Below are 22590 nucleotides of genomic sequence, written 5' to 3' on the forward strand. Positions count from 1 at the left end.
AACTGAACATTAAACATCTTTCTAGTGGGGTAAAAACAGTTGCTATTTGGATTGCTACTAGTAACACTTTATTCATTGCAATAAAGTATCATAGAGTACTAATTTGCTGTGACTTACACTTTGGAAGATTACTTGACATTCTTGTGTAAATTTAATGTAGGAAGAGGTTGTATTGGATAAACATTTCAGCTAAGGTAGATCCTGAAATGAGAACAAAAATGTCTAATTACTTCCTCCTACTTATCTTTTACAATCTGGTATATCTAAGAATGAAGGTATGTACCTTGTTGTTTGCAGTGGATTCAGAAGCTACAGTGCATTGCATGCTATCAAATATCCTGATTGAACATTGCACTGCTGTGTTACTGTGGGTTAGCTGTGCCTTGACTACAGGACAAAAACTTTGTGAACTGAGTCCTTAGGGAGCTGGCTTAATTACCCAATATGCTTTTCTTATCTGGGGCCATGACACTGCAGAGAGCAATAATATCCCCCAAAAGAGGAAGTTTTTAGTTAGGCTAAAATGCCAGAGCATCAAAGGGGGTAGGTAATGGCTTTAACTTACATTCTTGTTCAACAGCTTGTTCCTGAAGCTACCCCTGGGGTTTGTTTGTTTGTCTGGTGGGTTTGGGTTTTTTAAAATCAGTCTTAATTTGGTTCTATCTATTTTCAGTTAAAATCAGAAGCTCAGAAACTTTGTTAATACTCCATGTTTGGGGGCTGGTATGTGAAATAGCAGTTGAGCACTCTTTGAAACTGAGAAAAGAAGAGAATTAACTGGAAAATTAGAAGCCCTGATGATAAGACAGGAATGAGGTTTACCACTGAATTTTGGGATAGAGTTCATATGCAGGTTTTTCTTAGCTGCTTATTCAATTGAAGTACTGCATCTTGCTTGCATAGATACCCTGTAACTCTCTAAATTGCAGAAATTACCTGCCTCTTCAGGGCATGCAGTTCATGTACTGGTCTTGTTCAGTGAATGAATTAGGGCTGGAGACTGGGTGTGTATTTTGGTTTTTTATTTTGTTTTACAAGTGTTGAACTGAGCCTCTGAAGGGCAATGAAATTAAGGTGCATGTGGAGGGTGTAATGATAACAAAACCCCCAAACAAAGAACAACCCCTCCCCACAAGCAAACAGGTCTGTAATTAAAAGGAATAAAGAGTTCTCTCTCAGCAAAAGTTAATATCCAATGTGGATTTTTTTTTAAAGCTGATTCACTACATGATCCACTTGGGTGGAGCTTCAGTTGAAATTTCCCATTTCCATGGTTAATAATGTGTTACTGTTCTCTGTGTGTGTGTGTTTAATCTGATGTAGTGCAGCCTCAGTAAGAGAGCATTTAGGTGACTAGGGAAAAACAATAAATTGCTATTTCCATCAAACAGTAGGGTAAAATAGCCTTCAGTTCTTTTTTCTTGAAAATTGGTTTGTAAAACTTTAGATGTGTTACAGTAGGAATCTGTTGTCTGCTGACTTCAGCAAAAGAGATGTGTTATAAGCGCTGTTTGTTTTGGGCTTACCAGTTTTATGTTGTGGGAGATATACAATGCAACACACTTCCTGTTGAAAATAATATTAAGAAATAAAATGTTAGAACAATACAAAATATAAAGTAAATTTGCATATGGTTATGCTTTTCAGTGTGTTATCAACATTAGTCTTACACAGAATCCAAAGCAGTGTACCAGCTACTAAGAAAAATGAGCTTTACCCCAGTCAAAATCAGGACACATTGGTATAAAATCAGTTACCTAAAAGGAATTAATAAACCAGAAAATGAGGGTAACTTGATGTAAAATGCTTTTCCTTTTTTAAACACAACTTCTGGGTTATGTTTCTGTTTCCTTTAGATTTTTCCTGAAAGAGCAATCTCTCTATATTAAACAAAATACTGAATGTATGGATAATGTGTCCAAATGCATTCTTACTGTGAACAAGTTGGGATTTTGTGTGCTTCTGTAAGATACTATAATAGCAAATAAAACTGTAGAAAATTAAGACTTCTCTTAGCACATTACCAAGTTTGTAATAAGAAAAATCATTTTTCAGACACAGGCTTCATGTCCTATTGATCGCAGACCATTTCAAGCAGTGTGCAGGCTGGATGCACTGGATAAGCAGATAAAGGTATGTTCCAGACTTATTGGCTCAAATAACTTCTGTTGTAGGAACGTCCAAGTTATGCTGCAGCCCTTTATTCGTATAAAATGAAATGCGTTATGTTACATAAGCTTTCCTAACAAAGTAATTGCTGCTTACCAGTGTTTCTATTACATATTTGAAGCTAGGAACTATTCTTAATTATTTTTTCAGAGCAAGTATTTACTGTAGTTATAATAATCATAAAGCTGCTGTTGCTATTTTCTAGTATCTTTGAGCATCTGTGATATGTCCAAGAATAGAAGTACAGTAATTGGTCTCAAAGTGTTTTTTAAACTAGGTTTTGTAAACAACTGATATACCAATTATCATGCAATATTGCCTTATTTTTAGCTGAGATGAATATTCTGTGTTCACAGCCTCCAATTCCCAGACAAAAACACATGAAGGCGAGAGGAATCAATTAATGTTAAACATTGTTCAACCCAAATCTGAATATTTTTCAGCTCTGAATTCTTAAAAATACTGATATGGAGAGTAGTTTATAAAGTAGGAAAAAACCTCTTCCGGTAGTTGATGCTAAAAATGCATATAGTAAGATGCTGATAATTCCATGTATGATTTGGAAATTTTTTGATGAAGTTATGCTTATAAGTAGTTCATAAGCTGCTGGTCTTGCACTTTGTGACATTTAGAAAACAGGCTTCCATTACTCGTTTCTTGTACCTCTTGAGGCCCAGAAAGTCGCCTGTAAAGGAGCCGTGCTAGAGATGCTTCCTTCTCGTAGAAAACTGTGCTTGCGTATTTTGTCTTCTTTATTGCTGAAGAATCAAGGAAGCAGCTGAAATAGGATATACTGAAGTTTACATTTGGAAAAGTGTAAAGGCTGTATCAAAATACAGTTTGAAAGATTGTTCACAGAACTGCGGTGTAAACAGGTGGGCAGAGAACAGTATCCTTACCTGAGAAAGAGCCATGGGAGCCGTAGGAGTAGATGGAATGTGTACCAAGATATGCAGACACAGTGGTCAGCATCATCAGTGGTGCTACCAGGAGACTGGCAGCTTTCTCTTTGTGATATTCAGAATTAGAATACTAATACATTAAGGGGTTGCATAAAAAGGCAAATTTTGGGAATGAGGAACTACAAAGTTTCTAATGCAAATGATGGCAATGTATCCATTTAAGCAACTTCACAGTGTGAAATAAAAGTTGTATTGTTCTCAGTGTTTTTGAAAAGTGGAAAAACCTCAGTATTGTATAAGATACAATTGGGTGTTTTTTAATTATGAGGAAGCATATTAAGTTGAGTGGTAGTTTACCAGTTTCCCAAGGTGAATCCTGTGTACTCTGAACAACCAACTTAGATTGTAAAAACTTAACTTACAGATTCATGATGGAAACTAATGCATAGCTCTAAGACACTTGCAATGGCACTCTGAATTTTTAGGGCTTTTTTGGTCCTGTGAACTTAGTATGCATTGTCAGGCATTGTCAATAACATATCAAGGTGTAGATTTTTTTGTATTTTATGAAAAACAAAAGAAAAAATTCTCAAAACTGTGAAGTCAAAGAAGGAAGACTTGAAATGTTTTCTAGTCCTTCTGTTTGAGTTTAATTTCTGTATGGACCTGAAGAGACTTTGTATGAATTTAGCCCAAGTGTCATGACATTCTAGATTGGATTGACTGTATTTTACAACACAGGTTCAGGTTACAAAACAGCTAAGGAGGAAGGAGGAAGAGGAAAACTGTGCCTGCAATAAGGAAACTTACAGCCATGTGAAGATGAGAAGTTTTGTGAGGTTGGTCATCTGTGTAACTTCAAGCATTTGAATTGGAATATTTGAAATGTTTAAAATCAACTGGTTTAACATGTACGGGCTGAAAATTATGTAAAATTAGTTTTATTTTAGAATAAGTTAGTTTTTATTAGTAGTAGTTTAATTTTATTTTTATCACTGCTGTAATTCCCACTTGAATAGTTAAAATAGCGAGGAAGAAGTAAAGGGCAATATATTTCTTGCATTGAGCTCTGTGAAAGTTGCATTTTTCAAGCAATTGACAAATTTTACATTAATTTGAAATATGGCTACATCAAATTTTAACAGCATAAATATTTTTCTTTGTTTATCTAAACAAACTTGCACGTTATCATAAGCACTGGTAATGTTCCTCTTCTATAAAAAATAGTTCTAGTTAAAAACTGATTTTATTCTAGTAAGCTTGAGAGGGATCACTTCTGCTGTTATATGGAAGTAGCATTTCTGTTTTCATAAACTTTATCTTGTAACATTTGCTGCATTGTTACAGGGGAAGCTCAGGATTACGTAGATTAATTTGCTAAATAGTGCTTATCTAAGGTCAGTGTTTAAAGGAATGTATGAAAAGTACAGAGTTCTTGAGGTTTAATGTGATCAGACTTCACTGCAGAAAATATAACTGGAGATAAATTACCTTTTTCAACTCATAAGAAAATAAGATTCACATTTTGAATCAACTCTGATATTCCTAAAAGGAAGCGGGTTATAACACCTTTCACATGTTGCTGTGAAATCAAACAAAACTGAGCATTCTGATTTAATACAGGATATTAATTCTTGTCTAAATTGGCTTCCTTTTTCTTCTGTCTAAGCTGTTTGAAGCACTGTGGCTTTTAATACATGGAAGATGATATTCATGATGCAAGTTCAGGTTTTAATAGCAGTTAGAACTTGGTTTATGTGCACAAAATAAAAATACCTTCAAATAGGAGAGGATTTTGTTTGGATGTGTCTAGAAACTGCTTTTTTAATGTCTTTTTTTGATCTTGCAGAAGAGCTGTATGTCCAGACAAAGGGCCAATAACAGTAAAATTAAGCAGAATTGTGAAGAAAAAATACAGTAAGTTGGTATTTGCCAGAATTGCTGTGTATTAAGGAACTCTAGAATATCTTTTCTTGATGAGCCAATTAAATTTTTTACAATTGCTTACATTTTTATATAAAAACCAAATTCCAAGTAGGGTAGAAGTGTGGAACTTCTAGAACAGAATTGCAGTATGTGAGAGTCCTGTTTTTATATTACTGGAAAACTGCCTCTTCAATTTAATTCACAAGTCAAATGGATATGGTTTCAGCCTCAAGTAATTTTCTGCATCAGGCGGCTGGGCTAATGACTAGCTTTTATTCATAGAAGTTTTTTTGGTGAGAGTTCAAACATAAGCAGCACTTAGCTGTGTTTTGGAGTTGCTATTCTGAGGGGCTTATTCGATAGAAGTTGTTTGGTAAGTTTTTTCTTAACATAGGAAATATGAAGCAAATACCTGAAGAGGTAAAAACTGCTTGGTATCTAAAAAGCTTTTGTGAAGGTGCGTGCATTTTTATTTTACTCAGTCTGTACATAAACATTGTAAATACACTCAAGATATGCATTTTGTTAACCTCCCATTGCATTAATGATTTTGATGAACAATCAAGAACTAATATGCCAAAGTTAAGATGGAAGTTTTGTTCCTTGTTCCACAGGTAATATTTTGTATGACAAACAAAACAAGAAAACTTTCTCTGTGAAGATAAACAAGGTTGGTTCTGCTAATGAAACGTTTGTAAATGCTTTCTTACATTAGAGCATTTTTAAGACTACCTTCCTGCTTATTTTCCAGGCTAATTTCTATTTGTTAATTTTGGTATGATTCAAACTTTTTTATTTTGGCTCTTTTGGTCTTGAAGTAATTAGAATATAGTGCTAGGTTATAACAGCTTCTTTCTCAGATTAAACTTAGTTTTATGGAGGTAAATATTTTTATTTAGATTAGGATGTTACATTTTAAGATTCTGAACCCTGTTTTCATCCATCTTCACCGAAGGAAGATGGTTTCATCTACAAGCTGTCAGCCAAGCACCACTATATGAAGGTTTTTAATACTTTCAATAAAATACATAGACGTAATCAACCAAGTAATTTGTGTGAATCTGCCACAGACATTATGGTTTGCATCAAGTTGGGTTTTTTAAAATGTGAGATTTCTGTCAAGAAGGTTTCTGTTTCCAAGATCTTAGCCTATAAACACAGGACCACCAGACGCCAGATTTACAAGGAGCTGTAAAGGCTCTCTTGTTTGATTTCTACCGTCCCTCCTTTCAAAAATACTATGTGTCTCTGAGACACAAGTTCTTGATCAGTTCTTTCTTACTCATGGTTGTACCTGTACGTGAATGTGCGTAAAAAAGTTTTAGGCCATAAATTTAATTCTGAAGTGTAAATGCCATCATTTGCCATCATTCTGTCTTACCTGAAGTTTGACTATTTGGAGGAAAAGCTATGTTCAAGTCCCTGTTTTGGTTACTGCTTGGATTCATGTAGTATGGTGCATATGCTGTGTATTTTCAGCAGCTGATGGCCTGAGCTGTAACTTTTGCTCATTACACCATAGTTGTCAGGGATGTTGTTAGCTCCAGTTTTCCCATTCTAAGTCAGGTATTTGGAAATTTGGGTTCCATTGCCCTGTAAACTTTAAGTACCTTTCACTTCACTGAAGGGGTTTTGAACTGGAAAGATAGAGCTTAACAATAGATGAGCCACTAATGTGACTTCATGGTTGGGGAATGCTTTCATTTTTAGTTTCACTGATTTATGGTAAAGTGTTTAATAGCATTAATGTCTCCAATAGTAGCAAAAAACTTGCATAAACAAAAGTAGAACCATTAAAAACCTTCAGGAGGAGGCATGGGACTCAATTATCCAAGAAATGCTCAAAATTTAAAAGAAGGCCATAATGTACTAGCAACTACTTCGTAAGAACATTTGTGGAACATTGGATGGCTTTTTTAATTGGAGGGGGAAAGGTTAATTTCAAAATTTATATTACTCTTAAAGTAAAACTTAAAACTCCACAGTGTTTTAGGCAAAATTTAAAATTTATATTTATAAAATGTATATTTATTTATATTTATATGCTGATAAAACAGGATATGTTCCCAGCAAAAGCAGCTCTCTGTGCCAAAGTTTGATAGAACATATGGATAATGACTGCATATGGAGACATGTATTCTTATATATCCCACTACAAAGTTTATTTTTCATTTTTCTGAATTAAAATTATGGGAGCATTCTAAATTCCTGTTTTAAAATGCCAGTCACAGGGAATGAACAGGAAAGTTTTAGCCAGGTTTGAGGTGGTACGAGCCCTTTAGGTGCTGTGACAGAAATGGATCAGTGTATGTTAGTGCGGGAAGAGTATCTGGAGGACTATTGATGGTTTGTTGTTGGGGTTTGTTTTTTGGCTTTTCCCCTGCAGCCCACGCAGTGTCCGGCAGCAGAGCTCCCTGCACGCCTGCAAACACAACAGGCCAGCACACAGCGCACGGCTGGGCCTTGTTAGCAACATAAATTGGTGGTGTTATCTTTTGAAGTACAAAGTGGGTTCTAAGTGTTGTGCCCCTGTGGGAGGGCCCACTAACTAGGCACACCAGACAATCTTCAATTCCATAATCCTACCCAAGGGCAAAGGAGAATCCCAGCTACCCTCATTAGCTTCTCTTGCTACTTGAAACTAAACATTTGGTGAACTGCTGTGCAGGGCTGTGAAGGTGCTCGAGCTGTACTTACTGTGGAACTTTTAGGTAGCAGAATTGTGCAGTAGTAATGATCAAGCTGATTTATTCATAATGCCTGTGTGGAGTAGTAAAGATTTTGCTTTATATAAAAGATGAAGTTTATCTGCAAAGAGCAGTTGTTGAAAATTTAGAGACTGAATAGAGAAAATCTGTTTGGTATAACTGCAAATCTCTGCATATACCTATGGAACTATTACGGTGTCTGCTTTTTATGAGCTAAAGTCTTGCTGACCTAATTTAATTTCAGTGCATCTTCATGTATTTAGTGTTAATTATTTTATTTTGGGTGTCTTTAATTCATAATTTATTTTTTGTGTAGCCCAGAAGACAGACCTGCTGGAATGAGTGCATCAGAACTAATTTCTTCAGCACACTTCTGGCTGGTGGTAGCAGTGAAGAATCCTTTTTTAGCTGTAGAAATGACTGGTTAGTGTGTACTAATGCTTTGTATAAATTGATGGGTTTCTGTATTGTAGATTCTGAAGTTCCTTCTGCTCCTACCTGTATATATACTGCCTTGAAATAGTCTCAAGATTGCCAGAGAAATCATTCATTAATGAAGAGCAGTTAAAGGATAAACACAAACGTTTTAAAATTAGTACTGTCAAGAGCACACCTCAGTTTCTGTCATGTGTTCAGCATCAGAAGCACACATTTGAGTATTTTAATCTCATTGATTTTACAAGTTTTAGTTCATGTTTAATTCCTTGCTGAATTGAAGTCTTGGATAGGAAAGGCTTAGCCCTGTTATTACAGCAGCAGTTACCAAAACAGTTAATGGTAAATATCCTGGTTTGTATCAGAAACAATCTTCTTTGTTGTTGTTCTTTGATTCCAAGAGGAATAATTTAAACATCCATGAAACAATTTTGCATTTAGCAAAATACTTAATTAAGCTTAATACTTAAGAACGGGTATATAAAAAAATTGTTCATTGAATAGATGGAAGAAAAAGAAGAGTCTAAAAGAATGTTGTTTGGAAAATTTGGCCTAATTAAAAAAAATGTACTACATCTGTATGTTTTTGACATACAATCAAAATAGGAACATAAAATAGCAACTTTTTGCCATGCATGCAACAGAATTTATCTGTCAAGGATACAAAGTTTCTCCATCCTTCAACTCCCCAGCAGACACATTTCATCCCCTTTTCCATTCCATCTGATTTATTTTGGACTTCTTTTATGTTTGCTGCAACTGTGTTTTTCCTCTAAACAATTACCAATGCATAGTTTAATCATTACTGTTGAAAGTTCTAATACAGTTAAATTAAAGTCATTGGTAGGAGCAATTACTGAAATACAAAATTGCCAAAGTTACTTTTTACAACCTCTTGTATGAAATTTGTCTTTCAGTCCAGAATTCACAGAAGTCAATGCAGGGATCAGACAGAAGAGACAAGAACTGGAATTGTCCTGTTCATCTGTGATTGCTAGAGTTGAAAGGTCTGTGTTTTGGATTCATAGTAGATCTTCAAGTTGGAGTTTGATTAATTTAAATTGCTCTTTAGATAGAATATAATTTTCTTTAAACTAAATAGTGTTTGCACTTAACTTGTTAAATTTTTGTGTATTTGCTGCTTGGTGTTTTTATGTCAACAGATTCTTTTCTGTCCTAATACTTTTTTGGTACTTGTGACAAGCATAGTAACTCCACTGACTTATGAGACTTAATACGTTACCTTTTCACAGAAATGTGAGTTTGAATAGATTTTCTATTTGGAAGCTAATATTCAATGAACTTTTAAAATTATTTCTATCTCTAGATATTAGACTATGCTTGCTTTAACATCAGTTTGATTCTGATTCTCCACACCACCCTGTACCCTACTTTAATGGGTTGGTTCTATCACTTTTTCTGTAATAATTTATGAAAAAATCCTGTTTACATCTAAAAAGAGCTAATAGGAAGTGCATCGAGTGAGACAGAGAACATAAAATAATTCTATGGGTTTTTTTTGTCAGAAAGCAGAAGTGTGTTAAAATATGCCCCAAGGATATTTTTGTGAGTGTAAAGCAGAACCATAAAAGTAACTGATTTTAAAATAACACAATAAGAAATTAGTTCTAAGATCTTAATTTCATTATATATCTCTTTGGTATAAAAACAAAGACTAAAGTTAAAATACCAAGTGAAGAGTTTTTTAATTATTATAAAAAATTGCATTTCTGATTAAAATAATAAATTTATTACATGTACATTTTCTTAGGATAAGTTTCATTCCAACTCAGTGATAATGCAAAATTTGTAGATCTCTAACTAATGAGCTCTGTTTTTGCCGAAGGTTTGCTGAGTGAGTCTGACTGAGTATATATTTCTTTTGTTTCTATGAATAAAAAAAAAAGGCTTTTCTAAAAATCTCATGTAGACTATTTCTCAATTTTCTGCTGAAAAGGTTGTTGTTCTGATGAAGTACTAAATCAGCACTCAGACCCTTATTTCCAGTACTATAACCTACTACTTTGTTGAATATTACTGCTCTATGTTTGACTTTAAAGAAAGCCAGATGTATATTGCTTTAACATTAAATTCCTTGTTCAAGCAGTTTTCATAGATTAGGCAGTAAAATGAACCTGAAATTAAATATGACAAGGAAAGTTTTGTTCACTGTCAGCTTTGTGTTTCTCTCCAGCTGTGATGAAGTTGAAAGGGTTGTAGTTACCCAATGTGTTTTGGTTTTGTGCATTGTTTCCAAGACTTGCTGCAAACAGCTAAAACAACTAATGCTGCTGCTTTTGCTTTTACTTTGCAGTGTTCCTTTAATATCTTACGGAGCTGAAGCTGAGACCTTTCTTCTCACTTCTTCTGCAGTGGCTGGAAGAGTTCTTCCACCAAATATCAGGCCTTTGGAAAACTTTGGTAAACTTTTTTTTTGTAAGTTTTATTTATAGCTCATGTGGAGTATTGTTAAAATACGATTATCAGAAATCAAACAAAGTTAGTTACACTTAACAGGGAAAAAAAAGTCTGTTTTGATGCAGCTAGGTACTATTTCAAAGTCAGCTACTTAATTTCTGAAATTAGAATACAGAATATGAATCATCCACCCCAAAGCTGGTATAGCTTATTCTTTTGAAGATTAAATTAATAAGCATTAATGTAACTTAATTCCATTTCTAATTGCAACATTTGTTCCGTTTATGCTCTTCTTTCTTCATTTGCCATTGTTCAAGGTTAAATCTTACTTTGATGCATTATGAATGGCATGTTTCAGGGGTATATTGTGCAGTGTGAGGAGCAAACTTTTCTGGAGACAAGAACATTAGTCAGGAAGCAGTGAAGTGTATGGATCTGTTTCAGTGTGCCTAAAAGCTCTACAGGGCAAAAGTACTGGAGCTCCGTGGTCTGTCAGGAAAGCAGCAGAAGACAAGATATGGAAGGAATTGCTTTCCTCCAGTTACTTTAACAGCCTCTGTCTCCACACTCAGCAAGAATGTAGTTTCTCTTCCAAACAGCTGCACAACTTCAAAGAAGTGGAAACAAAGGAATCCAGTTTTTTAAGGCTAGACTTAGTACCTTAACACCTTCTTTGGATTGAGATTCACACCATTTTCACATGTCTAGTAGGCAGAGATAGGACAGATTTGGGTCTCCTGGCCTATGAAAATTGTGTGGAAGTAAATTACTGGAAGGAATTAAGTAGCAGAATGATCATGAAAAAGTTCCATTCATGTTCTTTATTCTTTCTAAAGAATATGTATTTCACCTCCACATTTCCCAGTGAAAAATGGATAGGTTGCTTCCTCAGGTCTCTGATGTTTGGCAGTGCAACGTAACTGATTCTTAACCATTTTTCTTCTAGTAGTATACATGTTGACTCTCTGACTCTGGTACCTCTTGACTTCTCTGTCTACCTTTCTACTTCTGTAGTCAGGCTCTATTGTTAGGATGCACCAGAAGCATTAAAAAATTATATTTAGAGCAAAATTTTGTCAGTTGTCTTGATTAGAATTTTGATACTTGTACTGTGGACAAAGATTGAATTTTAAGATTAGTGCCAACATACTACAGTGTTTTAAGATTCAGAGTTTTAAGTCATCTTCACATTTTATTTATATACTTTCTACTGATAAAGAGCATGCAGGAAGTAAGAGTCTTAAAATTTCCTAGTAAAACCAGGGGATGGTGGATATGAAGGTGTCCCTTGAGGATTTTAGTCATATTCTGTTGAGTGAGCGTTCCTTCTCCATTCAGTTTTCATATAGTATCTGGGTAAGAGGACGGCATGCATAAGAAAAGGTAAAGACAAAGGTAAAGAGAACCCTAATTGAATACTGTTAGAGATGCATGGCAAATATATATATATAAGGAAACTGACTTTTTGAAAAGGTGGAGAAAAGGAGAATGAAGAAAATAGATGCATTTAAAAAAGGGTGCAAACTGGTTCTTGAATTTTTTACTAAATTGGGCCTGAAAGATGATAGCATAAGCATTTTTTGTTTTCTTTTTACACTTGTCTCTTAGGTGTGGCTTGTGGTCACAACTAAAGTATACAGTTTTGCATCAGAGTAACAGCTGACAGTAGCTTCCAGGGTTGTACAAGGAGGCACACAAATATCAGTGATGACCAGATAACTGTAGTGTCTGAATCACCCCTGTAACTGCTGCATTTCTGGTAGTCTGTTACCATTAAATAGTCTTTTTACTAACTGGACCTGAAAATGCATTAGTTAATCTACAAATACCAGTATGATTTATGCTGGCATTATGCAGGTTTTATGTGATTAAAATATTTTTCAATAAAGAGTGAGCTGAAAGGTATTTTATTTGGTCCGAGTCCAAAGCTTGTGAAGCTTTTCTGTTAACATTTTACAAATAGGGCATGCTAAAAGAGGTTTGTGCTTCACATGTAGATTTTGAATGTGTTAGAAAAGTAACTCGCCTTTTAATTCTGTCCAGATTCCCACATTCGACTTGTTTTCTACTGGGTTTTTTTTTGTTTTTTTTTATTATTGCAAGATGATTTCTTCTCCCTTGAAGAAAATGATCACATATATTAAAATTTGAAATGTCATGTAACATCTGACTTGATTTCCTGGCTATTGCAATAGATTTGAAGACATAATTAGTCTGAGACAGCCACCTGTTGCTGAGTAAGTGCTGCTTAACCACTGTAAAGTCACTTTGTAACAAAATGATTGGTGTTAGAGTCGATACCCAAAATAGCGTCGGTCACCTGAAATTCCTTTGGAAGTTCTTTACGATCATGTTATTTTCTTTTAAATACATGGTACCTTCTATACAGTTGATTTTGGTTTTCGTTTTCTCAAATGGTTATTCGATCATTGGGCATGCAAAACCCAGAACCACTGCGTTTTTCTTTTTGTGTTTAAACAAATTATTGTGTGTTTGCAAGGAAGGTCAGAGGCTGTGATTATAGTCCTTAAAGGCTAGCGAGGTGGTTATGGAATTCATTCTCTGCGATTACTGTTTGCATTTGATACAGTGATAGGTTTTTTTGTTCTGTTAACAAAGTAGCAAGTGGTAGAAAGAGGCTTTTTTGCTGTTACTTACTTATCTTATTCCAATCTTACTTTTATAAAATCTGTTTGTGAATACATTAGACAAATATTTTAGTGTAGCAAAAGCGTGGGAAATAATGTACAGAGTTAAAATCACATGTTTGTGATGTGAGAGTGATTGCAAAATCCATAGCAATTAATCTTTCTTAGTTTGCACTATTCATGTATGAAATTGAAGCTGTAAAAGAATTCATTTAAACACTACATTCTTGATGCTTCCTGAAATCTACACAAAGTGTGAAACAAATTAATGTATATGCCAATAAATTAATTTAGTTCTGAAGTATTACATTCAAGTACATTTACTTAATTATCATTAATCTTTAATTTCTGAGCTGTCCACCAGAAGCTTTTGTAGGTACTGACAGTGCAGTTTTCCCTGTGCAGTGAATATAACCCTTAGCTTCCCTACCAGGACTTTTGTCAAATGGTAGATGGCATGAAATAAATTAGTGCAGTATCAACACAAAGAGCTGAGCTGCTTGCTAGGTGTGCCTTAGTCATTCTTTGTAGAGCTTTTATTTTTTTGATGCAGTGTAGGCTGCAGGCACCTTGGGTGTCTTGCGGCAGAGTTTAAGTTCAGTTTGCCCTATAACTGGTGAATAAGTTTGCACTGTCACTGCTGTGTCTGATTAACGGCTGCGCATGTGATCATCCACCGATGGCCATTGGAAAATGTCCCTTTCTCTAGTACTGAGCTTTACTATCAACTGGCCTGTGGTACAGAGTGACAGGAACTGCTATATGCTGACAGTGTTGTGTGGTTAATTCATTACTTTTCTAACAGCTTAAATGCTGACTATCTTTGAGCAGCCGTGTCAATAACAGTTTCACTGTGCATGCTATCATTGTCCATGTAGCCAGGCCAGCACTGCTTCTAAAGTGTGTGCTCAGATGTCTGATGTGTCACTTTACCTTGTTTCTGTTCTTTAAAACAACCAGTTTCCATTTAAAAAAGGAAAAAAACTGTGGCAGTATTTCATACTAAATCTTAAGTTGTATTATTTGAGGATATCTGTTGATACCTGTTACACTGCAGAAGACCCTTTGTTCTGAAATATGTTCAGATAAATGGTTATTATCAAATCTTAATGTCTTTTGTTTTTATTAGAATCTTTAGGCAAAGGATATGCTGTTGCATGTACCCAAGAAGGAGAAGAGAAAAAGGAAGCTTCTGGTTCATCTGGCACTAGAGGAAGTAGGAGGAAATCAGTTACTACTACTCCTACAAGAAGGTCTGCACGAAACAGCAAAAACGAGCCTCTGAGTCAGTCTCGGAGCTCCCCTCGATCAAGCGGTTCTGCTTGCAGTGCCCCTGGTAGCAATAACCCATCTCTGAATAAAAGTCATTCAGAAGCAGGGAATGCTCCTCCAAAGCGCAAGTCTAAAAGAGCAGTTAAACAACAAACACCTGCAGTTAAAAAGAAACTGAGAAGTTCTGCACGTTCTGAAAAATCACCCTGTGACTCAGTGGAAGATGATGACATTGCTGAGCCTGAAGCAGGCCTAACTTTAGATAAAGACCACCAGTCAGATAATGAGAGCAATAATGCAAGCCTCCCACAGAAGAATAATGTAGAAACGGAATCTGCTAATGGATTGGAAAGCTGTAGTGAGCATGCAGAAATTGAGGAAACTACAGGAGAATGTGACAGAGATGAAGATACTTCAGGCAATGCAAATGTAAGTTTTTCTCTCCAAGAACGCCCAGTACTAACTTCAGGAAGTGAAAGTCAGGAATTTGAAGTAAAAAATGTTATAGAAGAAAATGTAGATCTTGCCAAACAGGATGATTGTGAGAATACTCTTGAACAAGTGGAAACAGTAGCTAGTCCCAAAGATGATATATGCAACCATGTGGCTTCTGAAAAAGTAGATCAAACATCATGTAGTCCTCAAAAAGAATTAATGGAGAACATAGAAACTTTGACAAAAGTAGATCAACCTATAGCTAATCCAGAAAATGAATTGTTGGAACATCTGGAACCTTTGGGAAAAGATCAGCCATTAGAGAGCCCTGGATGTGAATTGCCTGAGCATCCTGAAGCCATGGAAATGGATAATTCTGAGACTGAACTAAAGCCAGTAGTAGACTGTGCAAATACAAGTCCTGTTCAAAATGAAGAACCAGATGCATTAATACACAGCATATCTATAGACAGTGCATCAGAACAACCCTTAAAAGAGAATACCATTTCAGAAAGTGAAGAGGGTGGAACTTCAGAGTCACCCCTGGTAAATGCTGAACATAAACATTTTGGTGAAGATAACAATGAAATGATACCAATGGACTGTGACTCATTTTGCAGTGACCAGAATGAACCTAAGATTGAACAGTTACCACCACCTGAAAGTACAGAGCAAGGAGAAGTGAACACCTTGCAGCGTGATGTGGGAAACTCTGCATCAGGTTCTGATGAAAAAGATGAAACTGTTCCTCAAGAAAGAGAGTGCCAGCCAGAGGTCAGAAAAGAGAAAAAGGCTCGAACTAGAAGATCTAGATTTCACTCTCCATCGACAACTTGGTCTCCTTCTGGGAGAGAGGGCAGGAAATCTCAATCACCATCCCCTAAAAGGGAGACAACTGGAGACAGGAGCTCACGATCACCCAAGAAGGTAACTGTGAGGGAGGGAAGGAGATCCATGTCTTGTTCTCCAAAGAGAGACACACTCAGAGATGAGAAAAAAACACCATCTCGATCTCCCAAAAGGGAAACTGTCAGGGAAAGCAGGAGATCATCTTCTCGATCAGGAACTAAGGATTCGTCTCCAAGGCGAAAATCCAGGTCTCGAAGCAGTGATAGAGATAATCAAAGAAGAGATCGTGACAGAGAAAGAAGAAATAGGAGGTGGTCTAGGTCACAGTCACGCTCTAGATCAAGGTCACGATCTAGGACTAGAAATAAAAGTTCTTCATTCTCTAGAAATGAGAGGGAAAGTCATTCACCTCGATGGAAAGAGAGATGGGCAAATGACAGCTGGAAGAGTCCCAGAGGAAACGATCGATACAGGAGAAGTGATCAAGAGAAACAGAATGAAACTCTTAAAAAAGAGAAAGACAGTAATACAGAAAAAAGCAATGAAGATCAATGTTCAGATAAGCAGAGGAATGATTGTCCAGACTGGGTAATGGAGAGGATAAACTCTGTTCCTGAAGTCAGGAACAGAGAGAGAGAGAACGCACATTGGGAAGAGGGCAGGCACGATAACGCAGGACAGTCTTGGAATAAAAACTTTGGTTCAGGCTGGATTCCGAATCGAGGGAGAGGTCAGCGTGGCCGAGGTGGCCGTGGCCGAAGTGGTTTCATGTATGGAGACCAGAATGAAAATCACTGGCAAAACAGAAAACCTCTCTCAGGGAACTCAAATGGTTCTGGGAATGAAGCTTCAAGGTTCTCAGAACAGCAGCCATACAAGCGTAAGAATGAACAAGAGTATTCATTTGATACACCCGCTGACAGGTCTGGGTGGACATCTGCATCCAGCTGGGCTGTGAGGAAGACTTTGCCTGCTGATGTGCAGAATTATTATTCCAGAAGGGGACGCAATTCATCAAGCCCACAGTCTGGATGGGGAATGAGACAAGAGGAGGAGACACCTGAACAAGGTATTAATGGTTTTGAAATATAACTGTTTAGTCACAGATGCAGTAGCTAAACAAAATCCTGTCACATTGCCCCATGATCTGATCTGCAGATTAATTCTTTAAAAATCAGTTTGGGGTGAATCCATACTCTTTTTGCAATATGGAGAAGTAAAGGTGTGGAGTTTGGTGATTTCTTGTAATTTGATGGCTTCTTGGTTTTGTGTAAAGTCCAAATTTGGGTTTAAGGACTGTGCATGTGAAGAATGCTGCTGAAGTAAAACAATTTGGCTGAGGTAAAGGCATATCTTCATGGTTACTCTTAGCATCTGCACAACTTTAAGAAGACTTAATTCATTTCAAAAATACATGAATTTGCCTGTGCAGACCTACACAGCAGATTTTAGAGATGATGAAGCAGCATGTTGATTGCTCTTAGATAAGCATAGTCCTGTTTAAATGCTTTTTAAAAATCTAGGGTAATTTATAAGTACGAAACCAGTGCTAATACTGTATTTCAGTATTAAAATTCCTCTAAAATGTCAATATAAATCTAAATCCGTTTCTGAGGGGTTTTTGTATCTAAAAGACAACTACCCTGACAGAAATAAACTTTTTGGTAGAAAGTAAGTTAACTGAACCATGGATGAGATTGATTCTGAATAGTTAAGAAGTCATCCACATGTTATTAATGCCCTGATTAATAATCTTTAAAGATAGATGTGACTTGAATTCAAGAACTATGAAATCCATTTCTGAAGACAACCACACTTGCACTCTTGCACTCTCTCCTTGTTTTGCCTTTCATTTTATCCATTTTCATCCCAAATGCCAGCAGTTTTCTCCATCTTCTGAGAGAGAACTGCATCAGTGGCTTCGTAGTTTTGCGGCAACATTGTCACCCTTCTATCTACTAAAGGGAAAACTTAACAAAACTGTAACTGAAAGCATTTTGTGATTCAAAGACTTTTTCATATAGTTCAGGAACAATCATGCTGTTATTCACTTTTGGAACCTGAATTCAGCTGGTAATAGTACAACAGTCTCTCATAACTGGATAAAACAGGCTAGGCTGCCGTCATGTCATGGTCCTCTGGGGCAACCTGCTTTTCCTGACCCTGCTTGAGCAGGGAGGCTGGACCAGGGAGTCTCAATAGGTTCCTTCCAACCTCAGTGATTCTGTTACCCCGTTACCTTTACAAATGAGGTTTTGGGCTGACATATAAGGCTTTAGATTACAATCCCTGTGAATTAGATGACAGGGTTCCTCAAGGAAGGAATTCTAAGGAAAGACATCTAAATTGTAGCTTATCAATCATTTTTCCAAACTAATTTCTTGACTTCTGGAAGGCTTACTGCTTATGTCTAGATTTTGACTTTTTGGCTTCTGTTGAAAAGAAGGGATATCGAAGTAATTTAAGAAGTGCTACCTACTACTCCAAGAGGTTATTTTTACTTCTAGGTTTTACCTGTTGTACTATTATGGGGTTTTAGAACAACTCTTTCATCAAATGAATATCTCTTAAATGGTTTGAGGATGACTTATTTCTCAGTGTGAAAATTCCCAGCAGAGTATTTCTGTAATTACCAGAACTGTACAGTGAGTCTGGAGCAGAGACTTGCTCATGTGGTAATGTGTGACTAACCTTCTGCAGTTGCAGGACTGGGTAAATTATGTTCTCTTCCTGCTTTTTGGTGAAAAATTGTAGTTTCATTGTGATGAAATAATTATTGGCTGTGTTATGGGAACAAGTAGAGAAAACAAATTCACAACACAGGCTTTCATAGTAACCTGAACTTTTTAAACTTGGAAACCTGCATTTGGTTTCATGGCATGTACAGTGGTGAGTGCCATGCAATATCTTTAAAATACTCAGCTTATAGAAAGCTTTTTGATAATCCGTCTTTATTTAAGAGTTTAGAGACCTGGCTGCCCTTTTACGTTATTAAGTACAGAATTTCTTCTTGATATACTGTCTGGTTTTTGTTTTGGCAGATCCAAACCTGAAAGACCAAGGCAACCAGCAAAGTGATGGTTCTCAGTTACCAATAAATATGATGCAGCAACAAATGAATGTAATGCCACAAGTGAATGCACAGCACCAACCTATGAATATCTTCCCGTATCCAGTGGGTGTCCATCCTCCCCTGATGAATATGCAACGAAATCCTTTCAACATCCACCCTCCAATGCCCATGCATCTCCCTACCGGAGTGCCTCTCATACAGGTAGCTGCTCCCACAAATATTTCTCAGGGATTACCTCCGCCTCCACCTCCACCCCCACCATCTCAACAAGTCAACTACATTGCTTCACAGCAAGATGGAAAACAATTGCAGGTATGCTTTATCAGAAGCCATGGCAAGAACAGTGGTGAAATAAGACCAGTTAAGGATTCTTTATCTTGAACACCAGAAATTTATACTTGCAGTTTCTTTCTCTCTTGCCTGTTTTCTTACACCCTGTACCAAATTTGAAGTTGGAAGCATCCATGAGCATATGGGTTGTTCAGAGACTGTAGCTTTTAAATAATAACATAAAACATCATAACTGTATTTCTGTGGTAATGGAACACTGAAAAATTTCATCAGTGTTGTCCATTATTTTTTCTGTCTTAGAAGTGAACTGCTTCCAAAACTAAATTTTCCCCATCCAAACCTGATTTTAAAGCATTTTAGGAAATGCTTGAATACCCTTTCAACAACATGTAGGAAGTGATCTAAACTCCTGTGTTAAAGTTCTCATTCTGTGGGGGTCTTAAAAGCAGAGGAAAATTGCCAAGTACTGCATGGTACCCATTCGTTCCACACTTCCATTCTCCAGCTTCACCATCTCCGTGGCTTCCCCACACATTTTTTACTCTGTTTAATCTTTTGAGCCTTTTTATTGATAATTTCTGAGGTCTCTTCGGTGTTTTTTACTTCCCTCTTCTTACCTGACTCTCCTAGTTTTGCATGCCCTGTTTGAGACCTAACTCCCACTTTATTTTTCCAGTTTCAAAAAGGCTCTGCCATACTTAGGGCAGGTCAGACCATCTTTTAAGGACTCTCAAGATACCTTTAAAACAATTCTGGTGTATGTGAGCTCCTCCTGTAGCTAGCTGTTTATATTAAGAGCTTTTGTATCAAGGAAAGGAATGTGAACAACTTGGAGGAGAACCCATGGCGCTACAAGAAGGTGTAATGCTGCATTTGTGATAAGTAAAGGGCCCTTCAGGAGTTTACTAGGGTTTGTGCTTTTCTTTTGCTGCTGCCTGTTCTAACCTAGACCACTTTCCCCTACATTCCAGGTTGAAAAAGTGAACAAACGATTTCTAACCCTCTGTTTTCATGCATCATCTCTAAAGATCTGAAGTGAACTGATAAATGGCCTACATTGTTCTCACTTTTCATTGTTGTCATCTGTTCATATTCATTAACTGAGAACAAGGAGAGTCGAGTGCTGTGGGAAATACTGAGTGGGATTACAGGCCATATGAAATACACTGCAAAGTAAACCAGCAATGTAGTGCTGGAACTAAAACCCTGATAGATTGCTTATTAATTTAATTAATTCCTCCTGTCTTTATTAAAATATTTTCACAATTGGAAATCTAGTAGCTTTAACTTCCAAAAATGTAAGAAGACAGAACATAGGCTTCAAACCTCTGAAATGAGTATCTAATGCAGTAATAAATATGTTACTGTAAAGATTGTGTATTGCTGCAAAATGCAGTTACCTGTTGTAAAGCCCATGTTACACTTGTTCTTACCTGCTTCTGTGGACTGGTGTCCATGAACCTGAAAGCTCTTGCAGCTGCTGCTGCTTTTTCTTTGAGCTTTCATTCAACAACCCCTCAGTAGCACAATAGAAATGACTGAATACTGCAGGACACCACCTGTCCTTCCTGTTGAAAGGAAAATGAAGAGAGCATACTGGTGAGCGTTAGCATGCTGATTATAACAGTTCCATTTCTCTGTCCTCTCCAAAGAGCTCAGATTCCCATTTTGTTCTTTTCCATTTAGATAAATGCAGATGTGTAAAGAGTAATGGTGATGACCTGCAAAAATGCAGTGTTTAGAGAAGCCTGCCAGAAACATGTCAGGAGGATGTTCTGGGATTTTGCTAAAAATGGCTTTTATCTGAAGTCTGAGAGCTACTTAATTTCTCAGTTCCAAAGTATGTATTGTGTCTTTTGGTTATGTCTGGAAATGGCCAGAAAATGGCTTTTTCTGAAAAACAGATCCTGGTACTTCAGACAATGTTTCATCTCTTGCCTCTGTGTTTATATGTGCAAGTTCAAGCTGATAACAAACATGAAAATAGATGTTTTCAAAGCAGCATCATTATGATGCAGGAATGCAAGTAAATGGCTTTGGGTACCTTTTGGTTGTGGTTTTAGGTGCTGGTTTTTTTAGAAAATGTTTACTTATCACAGTTCTGTGTTGTAAATCAGATTGATTCTGCAACCATAAACTTCCTTCCCCCTGTACTACCACCCCTGGTGCCAGTTTGCAGGTTATTTGCTTACTGGAATCAGAGCTAGAAAATGGCAGCCACTTTGGTGACGTGGAAGATGCTTTACTTCTCAAGCTTTTCTTTTTGTTTTTTTCTTTGAGTAGATCTAATGTAATGTGTATACCTTCCATAATCATGGGCAGTGTGGAAATTAGGTAATGAACCAAAGCATGCGGTATTGTGCTCATTCTAGAGCAGCTGAGACTCCTAGAAAGGCACATGGCCATATAGAATGACGTATTAACTACTGGTAACTTTTTAAAACAGGGTATTCCAAATGCTTCTCATGTAAGTAACAGCATGAGTGCTCCAGCTTTGCCTGCTCCAGCAGCAGTCCTGGGAAACGTGGGAACAGTTCAGGGACCAAATTCGGGTAATGCAACGTCATCAGGTCACATGAAGAGCTCTAATGCAGCTGTAAAATTGGGAGAAAACAAAGCAAGTGTAACAGTGGAAGCCAGTGCAGATAGCTCGAAGAAGGACCAGGCAAGTTCAAAGTTCAGCATGTACTTATATATACACTGTTTATATATTTCCATTAAAACATATGCATTTTAATTTTTTATATAAATGCATTTTGATGTACTAAAAAATAGCAAGTTATGACAATAACCCTTCAGTGTAATATACTCCATATCATCATGTATGTAATACTTTTGTGGCAGTCATAGGACACAGATTATCCTCTGACTCTTTTTAATGTAGTCTTCTTTAAAGCAGCACTGTTATGAATATTACTTGAATTGCTGTGGGAAAATGTTCTGTTCTTAGAGCACAGCAGCTCCCATGAGAGCTGAAATGTGGAGGGGAGCAGGGGTGGGGGTGGTTTTCTAATCTTCTGTAGCAAGCTTTTTCCTCTAAAGTTTTAATTTGTGATTGATAAAGATACATAGGCAGCAAAATATAACACTCAAGTTTGCTTTCTCTTCAGAAATTGTTAATTCAAGAAAAAGCAGCACAAGAGGTCAAGCTCGCGATTAAACCTTTCTACCAAAACAAAGACATCACTAAGGAGGAATACAAAGAAATTGTGCGGAAAGCTGTAGATAAAGTAAGTTGGTCCAGGAATCCGAGCTGCACACATTTCACCTGGAGCAAGCTTTGGGGTGGGTTTGTCATTATTGTGGGAACAGCTCATAATTGCTGGAAAGGGGGAAGATGGAGAAGCAAAAATACCTTTCTTCTTTCTCCATCCACAAGTGCTTTCTTTGGGTTCTCAGAACAGAATCTGGTTATTATGTGGAAAAGTTGAATGGGAATTCAGAACTACTTGGGAAGCAATCGG

At 36.7% G+C, this 22590-nt stretch overlaps 1 protein-coding gene across 2 annotated transcripts in view; it reads left to right on the plus strand.

Moving 5' to 3' along the window:
• The window catches only part of LOC131593025 (protein SCAF11-like), a 47971-nt gene that overhangs the window by 24500 nt on the left and 881 nt on the right, over positions 1-22590 (plus strand). For both annotated transcript variants that reach the window (XM_058865178.1, XM_058865180.1), the window contains exons 4-14: positions 2056-2133; positions 3813-3910; positions 4921-4988; positions 5612-5667; positions 8022-8128; positions 9058-9147; positions 10455-10561; positions 14336-16831; positions 18804-19147; positions 21573-21791; positions 22237-22356. In XM_058865178.1, coding sequence (XP_058721161.1) covers positions 2056-2133; positions 3813-3910; positions 4921-4988; positions 5612-5667; positions 8022-8128; positions 9058-9147; positions 10455-10561; positions 14336-16831; positions 18804-19147; positions 21573-21791; positions 22237-22356 — 3783 coding nt within the window. The remainder of the gene's footprint in view (positions 1-2055; positions 2134-3812; positions 3911-4920; positions 4989-5611; positions 5668-8021; positions 8129-9057; positions 9148-10454; positions 10562-14335; positions 16832-18803; positions 19148-21572; positions 21792-22236; positions 22357-22590) is intronic.

The sequence above is a fragment of the Poecile atricapillus genome, chromosome Z, assembly GCF_030490865.1.
Source record: "Poecile atricapillus isolate bPoeAtr1 chromosome Z, bPoeAtr1.hap1, whole genome shotgun sequence".
In the NCBI taxonomy this organism is placed as follows: Eukaryota; Metazoa; Chordata; class Aves; order Passeriformes; family Paridae; genus Poecile; species Poecile atricapillus.